This window comes from Mirounga angustirostris, unplaced genomic scaffold, assembly GCF_029215605.1.
Source record: "Mirounga angustirostris isolate CCGP_5_RB_7025 unplaced genomic scaffold, mMirAng1.0.hap1 SCAF_5, whole genome shotgun sequence".
Lineage (NCBI taxonomy): Eukaryota > Metazoa > Chordata > Mammalia > Carnivora > Phocidae > Mirounga > Mirounga angustirostris.
Window position 1 is genome coordinate 126,263,778 of NW_026991713.1, and position 13,067 is coordinate 126,276,844.

Below are 13,067 nucleotides of genomic sequence, written 5' to 3' on the forward strand. Positions count from 1 at the left end.
AAGACTGCCATTTGCTCTTTGACTCCAATTTTGGTCCCCATGGTGCACACATCTGAATCACAAGCACACACTATGTAATTTAGTGGAGGTGCCAGAGACAGTATGGTGTCATCCAGCCCTCGTAACACAGAGATGACAGTATTTTCCTTTGAAACCATGGTGTGGGGGTAACCACTAAAGGGTAAGTTTGCAGCTATGTCTCCCGCATGTTTATATCCCCTCATACTCGTTAGTGTAATTCCTTACCATGGAAAACTCACTCCATATTTCTGGTATGAATACAATGCTTTTAATACCACGAGTGGAAGCACAGATGGACTGCTAGTGATGATTTCTAAGTAAGTGCCAGAAAAAATTTTAAAACTCTTTTGAAATCTTCAGCACTAAGACAACATTTTCTGCGAAACAGAAGTAGGTCAAACAATCAAAGAGCCTCTGAAACAATACTTTAGAATTTCTTCCAGAATGGAAGCTCCAGGAGAATAGGGATATTTATTTTGGTCGCTGAATGTGTTCTATCAGCTTGACAGGTACTCAAGGAAAATTTGTTGCATGACTATCATTAGGAATGGGTGGTGGATGTTTCTAGAAGCCATGGCTTTTCCCCAAGAATGAAAGCTATGATTCACCACCTATCTATCTTAAACCCCTTTTGCCCTCATCCCAATTAAAAAAAGAAATCTTTAAAGAAAAAAAATCTCCCTATGCTGCAGACCACGATAAGCAGGTCAAAGGCGGTCTGTGGACCAAGCATATAATAGTTTGGAAAATGTTATAATTATTAATGAAACGTAACTACTTGAATTCATAATTAGTTATAGGAAAGTGAAGTAAAGAAGGGATTGAGGCTTGGGAAATATATTTTGTTTCTCAACAGGGCCCAATTATTTTTTTCTGATACATATCCACTCATGTCTGAATCAGTCTACTGTATAACTTGTACCAAGATGGTCACTGGTACCATGCATACATTATCATGTAACTAATGTGGCTCTGAGGATGAGATTTCTTTCACAATCTTCTAGCTACCATTCCATTCTCAGCCTCTTCATTTATTTTTCCAAAAAGAAGTTTTTAAAATTCAGAAAAGAATTACAGGACTGTTGGGGCACCTGGGTGGCTCAGTCGTTAAACATCTGCCTTCGGCTCAGGTCATGATCCCAGGGTCCTGGGATGGAGCCCCGCATCGGGCTCCCTGCTCAGCGGGGAGCCTGCTTCTCCCTCTCCCGCCCCCCCTGCTTGTGTTCCCTCTCTCGCTGTGTCTCTCTCTGTCAAATAAACAAAATCTTTAAAAAAAAAAAAAAAAGAATTACAGGACTGTTAAGAGCTCAACTGGATTCCCCATCCCCTTTATTCTTATTGGTTTTGTTAATCTGTTTCTTTTTTTAAGATTTTTTATTTATTTGACAGAGAGAGACACATTGAGAGAGGGAACACAGGCACGGGGAGTGGGAGAGGGAGAAGCAGGCTTCCTGCCGAGCAAGGAGCCCGATGTGGGACTCGATCCCAGGACCCTGGGACCATGACCTGAGCCGAAGGCAGACGCTTAACAACTGAGCCACCCAGGTGCCCCGGGTTTTGTTAATCTTAAGATAAACTTTACATCATCTAAATGTGACCTTTGTCCCCCAAATATGATCATTTGGGGTTGTAACTAGGGGGGCCAGTGCAACAGTGACCCAGGAATTAGGGCAGGGATGTATCGCTGCTGGCATGCATGGTTCTACTCTCCCTTCTAGTGCCCATGGCAGACATTGCCATTGGGCCTGGCTCTCCCTTCCACTGCCAATGGCCTCAGACTCCTACGTGTAGTGTTACACTTGACCACCAAGTGGCTGGAGTTGGTTATTTGCCATCTTTACTTGGGATCTTTTCAAAATATCACTCTGGTGAACACATCCGTTAAAGTCATTTTATATGATTAGGGTTCATTTTAGTGGTGTTAGAGGAGATTGTGGAAATTCTATAGATGCTCTGGTTTTAGGCTGGAGTACCTGGAAGTTCTATGCCACAGAAGCATACTGAATAAGGCTCTTCCTGTTCATTTTCTCTTTGAATGGGGCTCTAGGATGTAGTGAGGATGAGCCAAGCCCACCTACTTGAGGTCAGTACTTACCGATTATTTCATCAGTTCCTTTATGTTTCTTAGACCAGTTTGCAGTTAGGGTGGGCCACGTGACTAGTTCTGGCCAATGGACTGTGTCACCTCTGGGCTAGGACTTTCAGGAATGATCCCTTTCTTCCGCCCTGGTACAGTGACCTTGCCAACTTTATTGAGATGGCAGCACCATAAGTATATAGCAAAATTCTTAATCCCTAGGTCACCAGGTAAAAAAGAGTCTCCTGCAACCTGCAGTGGTCCTTTATTACATTAAATTTCCGAGGCTCTGGACTTCATCCTTTGATGCCGTCAACATGAATGTGCTACGTGAGTGAAACATCATTATCATGTGAATGGGAAGGATTAACCCTAAGTTCAATGTTTCACTGATCTATATCTGCCAATAGAACTCATCACAAATATTGAACGTGAACCTATATTGTATGCCTTAAAAACAAGGAACAGCGTAAATACCAAGGGAGTGAAAGATATCTGTACACCCAGGTTCCCAGCAGCATTATTCACAATCGCCAAAAGGTGGAAGCAATCCAAGTGTCCATCGACGGAAGAACAGATCAACAAAATGTGGTAAATACATACAATTGGATATAATTCGGCCTGCAAAAGTGATGAACTTCTAATATAAGCTGTGGTATGGATGAACCTCGTGGGCATTGTGCTAAGTGAAATAAGCCAGTCACAAAAGGACACATAGTGCTTCCTCTCATATGAAGTACCTCGAGCAGGCAAATTCACAGAGATGGAAAGTACATTGGCCAGTGGCAGAGGGAGGGAGAAATGGAGAGTTGTTTAATGAGTAGTGAGTTACATTTGAGAAGATAAAAAAAATTCTGGAGATGGATGGTGGTGATGGAGGCACAACAGTGTGAACGGACCTAATGCCATTGACCTGAACACCTAAAAAGGATTAAAATAGTCAATTTTATGCTCTGGATATTTACTACAGTTAAGAAAAAGGTGAGAGAGAGAGAAAAGAAGAAACAGAGAAGATTATTTAACTTCTGTTAGGGGGGAGAGCTCTTTGAGTCTTTACCCTTTCTGGGCCAGTTAGTTCTCTCTTTTTCTCAATTCTCCTTCCCAGATTCTCCACACACTCTTTTCTTATAAGCCTCCTCTCCAAGTCTGCCTCCTCGTTTCTGTGACTAAAAACACCGGGAGGACAGGGACTGGATCTGACTTGTTTGCTATCATGTCTCTAGAAGAGTATCAGCAGGGAGGCTTGGGGGGCTCCTTTGTGTAAGCATCTGCCTTTGGCTCAGGTCATGATCCCAGGGGCCTGGGATGGTGTTACTCAGTGGGGAGTCTGTTTATCCCTCTGCCTGTCCTCCTGCTTGTGCTCTCTCTCTCTCAAATAAATAAATAAAATCTTAGAAAGAAAGAAAGAAAGAAAGAAAGAAAGAAAGAAAGAAAGAAAGAAAGAAAGAAAGAAAGAAAGAAAGAGAAAGAAAGGAAGAAATGAAGAAAGAGAAAGAAAAAGAAAGAAAGAAAGAGAAAGAAAAAGAAAGAAAGAGAAAGAAAAAGAAAGAAAGAAAGAAAGAAAACCGTGTCAGGCAGAACCTAGAACAGAGCACTCCAGAAACCCTGTTTGAGTGAAGGAACACGGGATGCCCTTTCCCCTCCATTTGTGCTCTCAGAAAATACCAGGTGGGGGCAGCACTGCTCTAGTGAACTCCTTGGTGCTGCTGGAGGTGAGGCCTACATGAGTGAAATGGGCCACCTACAACTGTGGACCCATTTGGTGGAATTATGTCCGTTTTTCATGGTGTCAACCTCCAAGAATAAAGGAGCTATCTTAAACATCATCAGCCTTCTTTAATTTCTTGTTAGGGATTTATTATATATTTATATATCTGAATTATTCTTCAATTCCTTCATTCAGTAAATATTTATTAGGCGCTTACTATTCTCAAGTACTCTTCTGGGCACTGGGTGAAAAAACAGACTATAAGTCCCGGCCCTCAAGGCGTTTATAATACGGGGATATGGCTCCCACCTAGACAAGTAAATGAATGAACACATAGTGAGTGTACCGAGGGGGGATGAAAACTGTGGAGAATGGAACAAAGAAGAGGACAGACAGTGATCATTTCATTAGGGTCTTTTTCCGAGGTCGTGTCTTGTACTCCTGTTTGGAACACATTCCTCTGTTTCTTCATTTTGCTTGACTCAGTCTTGAGAGAGTGGCCTCCTGGAGGAGATGAACCTCGTCATGCTCCCCTGCGCTGGCCCTTGGTTGTCTCACAGGCTTTTGCAATTGTCCACGTGGCCGACTTCACTTCCAGCAGCTCCCAGTAGTGGAGGGTGTGCCAACACCCCGCAGTGTCCCAAGCGGGGGGATCTCCGTCAGCACCTGGATTCACGCTGATTGGAAGCCAGACCCTCAGCCAGCAGCGTTTATAGTTTACAAATAGGTGTCGACCCAGCGTAAGTCCCACTGGCCACCAGAGCCAGGGGGTCTAGAGCCGTCCTCTGGGCCGCAGTGGCAAAAAGCGGGCTCCAGAGCTGGCCCCAGGCAGAGCGAAAGGGGCAAAGACGGCACTCGCTTGCCATCTTTGGAGAGCGCTTTAGTAGGTCCCTCGCTGTGTGTTAAATTAGGTGCCTGTCCTTCAGACCCATGCTTGAAGATAGGCAAAGACGCCTCTTTCAGAGAAGATCTGGGCACTTTTCAGCGGCCACCTGCCTCACTCAGCTAGTCGCTGGGTTACTTTTCTGAGGACATTGCTCTCTAGGCAGCTGTAGGTTTGGCGTGTCTGAGGGGAGAGGTGAGTTCAGGACCCTCCTAGTCGACACCTCGAAGGGGACGGAGACAGTGATAAGTTCCAGAGCAGCCATTATTTTATTTTATTAAAGTAATTTCTACCCCCGACGTGGGGCTGGAACTCAGACGATGAGATCCAGAGTCGCTGGCGCCTCACACTGAGCCAGGTGGCCGCCCCCGGGGGGCACCATCTTGACTGCGCAGGGATGAACGACCTCGTGGAGCAGCTGGCTTTCCACAGGGCGGCGTGAGGAAGGTGAGTGAGTGGCTGGAGGCCAGGTGGAAGTGGGAAGAACAAGTGCACAGTCCTTTGTTTCTGAACTTTATTCCTATCTGGACCACGGTTCTTACGGACGGCGTGTTATGGAAGCAGGAGTACCTGCTTTCACTGTCTAGGAACTCTAGCATCTTCCAGCGAGCGTCTTGCGCAGCAAGGGCGCAGAATGTCAGCTTTCGGCGATGCCCTGAGCCTTGGCATTCCAGAATCGCGTACAGGAGTGTGTTCACCCTATTGTCCTCTTTCTGAGGTCATCAGCTTCCAGAGCTGCTTCTCCTAGCCCCCCTCCTCAAGCCGAGCCCCGTTTTCTAATTCGTGTCCGTCATGCGCCCTTTATGGAAGGCCAACTCTACTGTCTGCCTGCTGATTGTTGTTGTCATCACCCACTTTCAGGGCAGGATTTCGTGCAAGGATAGGAGGATAGTATCTTAGGCTTCATTTTCAATCATCCTGCCTGATGAGGCAAACAACAGCATGTTTGCTTGCCGAGATAGATAATGCATATCGCTGAGCTGAATGCTTTAGGGAGGAATTAAAAGGAGTCCGCTCTTCTTACACATTAGCCACCATCTTCATCAGGAATTGTTTTAGTGCCATGAATGGAAACCAGTTTATCAAGGTCTAGATCAGTGGTTCAACCATGGGCAGCCTTCTTCCCTCCGACCCTGGGGTCATTTGGAAATATGTAGAGGGCATTTTTAGTTGTCACAATGACTGTCATTTAGTTGCTGTCATTTAGTTGCTAGGAGCCAGTGATGCTAAGCATCCTGCAGTCTACAAGACAGTCTTGAACAATAAGGAATTATTCTGTTGAAAAACACTGACCTACGAACGAGAGTGCGGTTTGCCATAACCCAAATAAAACTGGGCCTTCCTGTGTCCGGCTAATAATAGGATAACATTAAGAGAGGAATGCAAGTCTATTTCCTTAGGAAGTCCTGGGAAATAAAACAGCTTGCAGAGTTCCAAAGCAGTATTCCACTTAAACAAATAGCCGAACTTTGTAAAATCTTTCCTAATATCTCATTCAATCCCTTCAATTTTATTTTATTCTCTCAACATGTCTACAACTTCTTCCCCAGTTTGTCCTGAGTATTTGTCCACTCTTGTCCCCTACGCTGGGCAGCCCTCTTCTTTCCTAATACAAACCAAGTCTAGTTTTTCTGTCTTCTTCAATTCTGTACTAGTTACATGTGCCAGAATGTCTATGAATGTGTGTGTGTGTGAGAGAGGGGGAAAGAAAGAGAGAGATCATGAGTCTATAAACACGCATGTTTATCACTTTTACAAGGGCAAACCTAAGTGGGGGCATTGGTTAAGACTACAGGTAGTCTTTTAAAACCCAATGGCCAGGGACACCTGGGTGGCTCAGTCGGTTAAGCATCTGCCTTCGGCTCAGGTCATGATCCCAGGGTCCTGGGATCGAGTCCCGCATCGGGCTCCTTGCTCAGCGAGGAGCCTGCTTCTCCCCCTGCCTGCCACTCCCACTGCTTGTGCTTTCTTTCTCTCTCTAATAAATAAATAAAATCTTTAAAAACAAAACAAAAAACCCAATGGCCAGAATTATAGCAGTGTGTCACAGGACCTAGGAAGTCATAGGTGTTTGTTGCCTCCATCCTGTTCTTTCTGGGTCCACTTGTCCATTCCTATCTTCTCTCTGCATCTTTTATGGTCCCTACTTGGTTAACCTGATTTCTCAGCCAGCCTCCTAGCTTTTGCTCTCTGTAGTTGCAATAGACTGAATGTGTCCCTACAAAATTCATGTGTTGATACCTAACCTCCAATGTGAGGGAATTAGGAGATGATTAGGTATTGAGAGGTGATTAGGTATTGAGAAGTGATGAGGTCTTGAGGATGACACACTTGCATGGGATTAGTGCCCTTGTAAAAAAGACAGTAGAGAGCTCCCCCACCCCCTTCCACCATGTGATGTGAGAAGGCTGTCTGTGAACCAGTGGCTCTCACCAGACAGTGAATCTATCAGCATCTTCATCTTGGACTTCTGGCTTCCAGAACTGTGAGAAATGAATTTCTGTTGTTTATAAGCCTATGATATGCTGTGGTAGAAGCCCAGATGAACTAAGACAATAAGTTTGTTATTTAAATTTAACTTTCACATGCCATGTGAGTCTAACTTTACATGAACTTCAGCTCCAAAGCCGTCTGACGGAATCAAACTCTGTTTCTCAGTTCCACACACATTTTTGGGAGGAGCCGATGGCCATAGATCAGGTTCTGCCTTCCCCAGTAGAGTGACATCTTCTGAGTTGTGATGAGGCAGATTCTTTAAGAAGGGGCTATTGATGGGGAAGGACTAATGGGTGTCTTTGGTTCAGCAACACAAGTCCGTGTAGTTCATGGTGACACTTAGTCAATATTAGTAAATTCCAGCTTCAGGTTAAGACATTATCTTGAGCTCATTATTCTTCTAAAGCAACTAAACTAATCCTAGCAGATTAGCATGGAAGTAGAGAAGCTTAACGTAATGCACTTCATTTATTTTTGGCCCTTTATGATCATAAAGCAGGTTCAAAGCTGAGTTTTAGTCTTTGTTTTGAGTTTTTCTGGTTTTCACCTAGCTTGGTCAAAATATTAATATTTAACTTATAATGTCAAGGATGGTCTAATCATAAACTCTAAGAAAATTTTAGAGATAGTGCAGACTCTCAAAATGGAGATGAGCCACTTATTTTGCAGTGATGCATAAACTCCGGGGCATTGGCTATATTAATTATTTTTAATAGCTCCAAGGACATTAATTAATATTTATTGAGAGCCAGGGACGTTTATTCAATTTGGCACAGTGTAAAAAACAATAAAATTCTTTGCTTCTAACTAATATTTGTTGAATGTTCATCATATGAGACAACAATCATTGCCATCACTGAATGGGGAGTAAAAGCAAAACTGTTTTTATGTAGATGGGAAGTTTACGAGTCTGTTTTTGTAGTTGTTATTCTCTTAAATCAAACTGAGGACTTACCCCTTAAATCAAACTAAAGACTTCAGAAGTGCTTCTAATACAACTAACATTCTTTCATTGGAATATAGAAAGATAGAGTTGATTGTGATTTTTTTTTTTGATAGATGGAGGTGAAGGTGTCGAAAATTTTATTAACATTTAGTTTAAAAAGCTTTACACCTGTGCCATGCCAAGACATAGAAGGTTCTTAAAGAAGTTACCCATTAGGGTTTGATCCTTGGTTTAGGAGTTGTGGGGCCTTGGTATTGCTTTGTTAAGCAGTTTAAGAATTCATGATCTTGGTCCAGGGCTGGTAATACTGTGCCACTTTCTTCTCCCTCAGAAAAATGGTTCTTGATAATGTTCAAAGCAGTCAGGGCAACCTGAGGGTTCTCATGAAGTTGCAAAGCCTCAATTTTATCAATGCCACCCATTTCCTCTATCAGAAGACACAGGTTTTCCTTCTCTGAAAGCTTCTCTGCTGCCTGGAGGATAAAAGAGATAACATCAAGGATGATGATAACAATTTTGGTGTCTTGGATGGTAAGCAGATTCACCAGTGGCTCCAGGACGCCAGAGTGGACAAGCTGGATCAACTGGTCTATGGTGCCTCCAGTTGTGAAGTTAGCGACGGTCCAAACGGCCCCTTTCTGGACTTTAAATTCTCCGTTTTTCAGCAGAGCCACCAAAGGAGGCAGCATGCCGCAAGCTATCAGCCGCTGGATGTGCTGGCGAGGCCCTGCAGCCACGTTGCTCAAGGCCCAAGCTGCTTCCTTCTGGATGGAGGACTTGGGGTGCATCAGGAGCTGGGGCAACACGTTCAGCATGCCCGCGTCGATGGCCACCTGGGTCTGGTGATCCGTTCCCATGATGATGTTCCCCATGGCGCAGAGGGACGGGGTCAAGACATTGAGCTCCGAGGGCGCCTGGGTGGCTCAGTTGGTTAAGCGACTGCCTTCGGCTCAGGTCATGATCCTGGAGTCCCGGGATCGAGTCCCGCATCGGGCTCCCTGCTCGGCAGGGAGTCTGCTTCTCCCTCTGACCCTCCCCCCTCTCATGTGCTCTCTCTCATTCTCTCTCTCACAAATAAATAAATAAAATCTTTAAAAAAAAAAAAAAAAAAGACATTGAGCTCCGAGCTGCTCATGAGCTGGACCAGCCTGGGCAGGACCCCTGTGTCGACCGCTTGGCCGATGCGCTCGTTGGAGCCATCAGTGAGGTAGGACAGGGCCCAGCAGGTGTCTGAGAGAACCTCGCTGTCTTGGTGCTGCAGGAGGTGGGATAGGACGGGCAACATCTGCTTCACGGCTTTCACAGAAGGGTAAGGGTTCTTTTTTCAGCACAAGTTGGACAAGGTCCACGTGATGTTCCGCAGAAACGTGATTGGTATGGTTGATGAAACGAGGGCCAGCAGATGTGGAATGGCATTGCTCGAGATAACGAGGTCTCTGAATTCTGCTATATTACCAAGAGCCCACACTGCCTATTCACACACAGTCATGTGGGAGGAAGACAGGAGCTCAACCAAAGGTGGGATGGCCCCACCTTCCACAACGGCTTGAGTCTGCTCTGAAGTCCCGGAAGCAATGTTGGTCAGAGCCCAGGCTGCCTCGAAGTGCAAGCAGGGGTGAGGTGAAAACTTCAGGAACTCCACCAGCCTGGGAATGAGCCCTGCTTCAACAATCAGTTTTAGAGGAGGGTTCCTTTCCTGGGACAGCATTTTCCTGGCTACCTAATAGTAGTCCCTGTTTTTTTTTTTTTAAAGATTTTATTTATTTATTTATTTATTTGAGAGAGAGAATGAGAGACAGCACAAGAGGGAAGAAGGTCAGAGGGAGAAGCAGACCCCCCGCTGAGCCAGGAGCCCGATGCGGGACTCGATCCCGGGACTCCAGGATCATGACCTGAGTCGAAGGCAGTCGCTTAACCAACTGAGCCACCCAGGCGCCCAGTCCCTGTTTTTTTTTAAGAGCAAATTGAAACCTAGTGAAGGGGCTAAGTAACCTGTTTAAAGTTACATGACTAATGGGCTCTCTTTCCCTTAATGACTATGGTGTGAGCTAGTTAGATGCTCTCTAGGTAGAGTGGAAAGTTGCTTGAAAAAAGGTCCCATCAATATTGCAAACTGGAGACATTGTTTCCATTTTATGTTTGGTGTTCCCTTAATTAGATATTTTAGGATTCCAAAAACACTGGATGACTACGAACTTTATATTGGTTTTAAGAAATCTCTATAGTAGTGTGTCTAAATGTGCTTGAAAATTTATGTACTTTTTATGTTCTTTTAGGTTTTTATTTTGAAGTTTCAGACTGTGGGTTTTCTCCCCCCAGAAAGACAAAACAAATTCAAACGGTTATCTGGGAATTCTCAATAATTTAAGCTGGAACTACTGGGAAATAGTATTTATATATTAATCAAATTGATAAATAGGTTCAAGAATAAAGGATCATCCCCCCCCCCAACAAGAGTAGACAAAGGGTCTTCTGAATGGAGAACAAAGCAGATTTTCACATAGATCAGAAGTGTCATGCTGTAATCATTTACTTTTTTAAAAATTGAGGATATTATAGATATAGCAAAGTATAATACTAATCTGAAGTGTTCATCTGCATGAATCTTTGTACATACATAGTGTGTGTCTCTCCATGTAACCACTACCGAGATCAGTACCTCCTGCTTCTGCCAAGATGCCCGTTCCCAGTCTATACTTTATCCCTACTAAGGAAACTACCATCTAACTGCCAGCATCGTTGGAGCATTACACTTCTTCTCTAAAAGAAATTGAAGTTTTAAAGTAGGAAATTACCATAATTTATTTGCCATTCATTATTTTAACAAATATTTAATGACTATAATGAGCTTTACACAGGCACTGGACATCACTGGTGAAAATGACAGAAACTGTTTCTCATTGTAAATAATGCTGTGATCATTCTTACTGTATATTTTTTTAAGATTTTGTTTTTTTAAGTAATCTCTACATCCAATGTGGGACGCACACTCACAACCCTGAGATCGAGAGCCACATACTCCACCAACTGAGCCAGCCAGGCACCCTCATTCTTACTGTATTTTGAAAGTCTTTTTTTCTTTTACATTTCATTCTAAACGTGTATCTTTATGAAAGATATTGCATGTATCAGTTTATCTTTTATAGCTTAAATATGGTTTGAACTTTAAAAAAAATTTTTTTTTTGAAGTGTAATGAATAGAAAGAACAATGAGAACAGCAGGCTGCAACTTTCTCAGTTGACCTACTGGGAGCTCTGGCTCACCTTTATCAACTTAGGGCAGCACATCCTGGTGAAGGCAAAGTGTTCAGATGGAACAAAATGCACCAATCTGTGAATTATGCCCTGAGTCACTGTGCTATAGAAGGAGAGGGACCAAGGCTGGTAGTAGGAAGATGAGGATGGAATGTCCCAGGGAAAACGCATGGGCAACAGCTGTCTGTGGGTGGAAATGATCTCCACAGCTCATTTCATTTTTGAAATGTATTAGTTGTACTCTAAGGGCAAAATGGGCAGGTGAATTTCTTTTTTTTTTTTTTTTAAGATTTTATTTATTTATTTGACAGAGAGAGACACAGCGAGAGAGGGAACACAAGCAGAGGGAGCGGGAGAGGAAGAAGCAGGCTTCCCGCCAAGCAGGGACCCCGATGAGGGGCTCGATCCCAGGATCCTGGGTCATGACCTGAGCCGAAGGCAGATGCTTAACGACTGAGCCACCCAGGCGCCCCGGTGAATTTCTTTTTTTGAATTGAAGTATAATTAACACTCAGTGTTGTATTTCAGGTGTACAATATAATGATTCAACAATTCTGTACTTCACTCAGTGCTCATCTGAATGAGTGTACTCCTAATCCCCTTTATCTACTTTAACCATCCCTCCCACCCACTTCCCCTCTGGCAACCACCAGTTTGTCCTCTGTATTTGAGTCTGTTTTTTCCCTTTTTTCCCCTTGTTTGTTTGTTTCGTTTCTTAAATTCCACATATGAGTGAAATTATATGGTATTTGTCTTTCTCTGACTGACTTATTTCACTTAGCATTATGCCCTCTAGTTCATCCATGTTACTGCAGATGACGAGGTCTCACTTTTTTTATGGTTAATATTCCATTGTACATATATATCACATCTTCTTTATCCATTCATCTGTGGATGGTCACTCGGGTTGTTTTCATATCTTGACTGTTGTAAATAATGCCACAAAAAGCATACAGGTGCATGTATCTTTTCAAATTAGTGTGTTTATTTTTTTGGGTGAATACCTAGCAGTGGAATTACTTGTGCATTGTTGGTGGGGAGTGAAAGTAGGTGAGTCATGGACTGTTGTTTCAGAAGTCTCCCTACAGTTCCCATATATAAATGATGCCTAAAAGCTTGCTGAGTATATTTCCTAGAAAGAAAGACACTACGAAGGCTTCTATTAATTACAGGTACTGTTCAGGCCAGTGCTCTTGGATATTTCAGCCCTGTCATAGGGAGTCAACTTACGACTTCTGTAATTTAGAACTAAATTTAGAGACAGTTGTTTTTGGAAAGGGGAAACAAACTTTTCAGTTTTATAAAAACAATCTTAAAAGAGACGTCCACTTTCATTCTTTCTAATAAACAATTGGCACAAGTGAAAGCAAACCAATCTATCTCCATAGGAAATGGCTTGTAGAAAGTGGGTTTGATCTATATAGATTTATGGGATCTCTAAATGCAATCAACAGACAGCCATTTACTGTTTACCAAAAGGCTTGGGAAGGAAATAGTGGATAAGTTCACAGACTAATGTCCCAAATAGCTGTTGAGTTTGCTGTCTCTTTTTTTCTTCCTGGAGGGAATGGGAGACTTCCCAGATGAACGTTTATTTCAGACAATTAAATAGAGGGTCATGATTGACATGTTTTCATGTTATTCTTTCTTGGTTTGACATAGAAAATCTACTGGAATCAGG

At 43.3% G+C, this 13,067-nt stretch overlaps 1 protein-coding gene across 1 annotated transcript; it reads right to left on the reverse strand.

Moving 5' to 3' along the window:
* Positions 1 to 8,343: 8,343 nt before the first annotated feature.
* On the reverse strand, positions 8,344 to 11,557 carry LOC123840862 (importin subunit alpha-8-like). Its single transcript, XM_045870597.2, is given in 3 exon segments — positions 8,344 to 9,033; positions 9,246 to 9,851; positions 11,396 to 11,557. Coding segments are annotated over 3 exon segments (1,458 nt in total).
* Between the last annotated feature and the right edge of the window lie 1,510 nt (positions 11,558 to 13,067).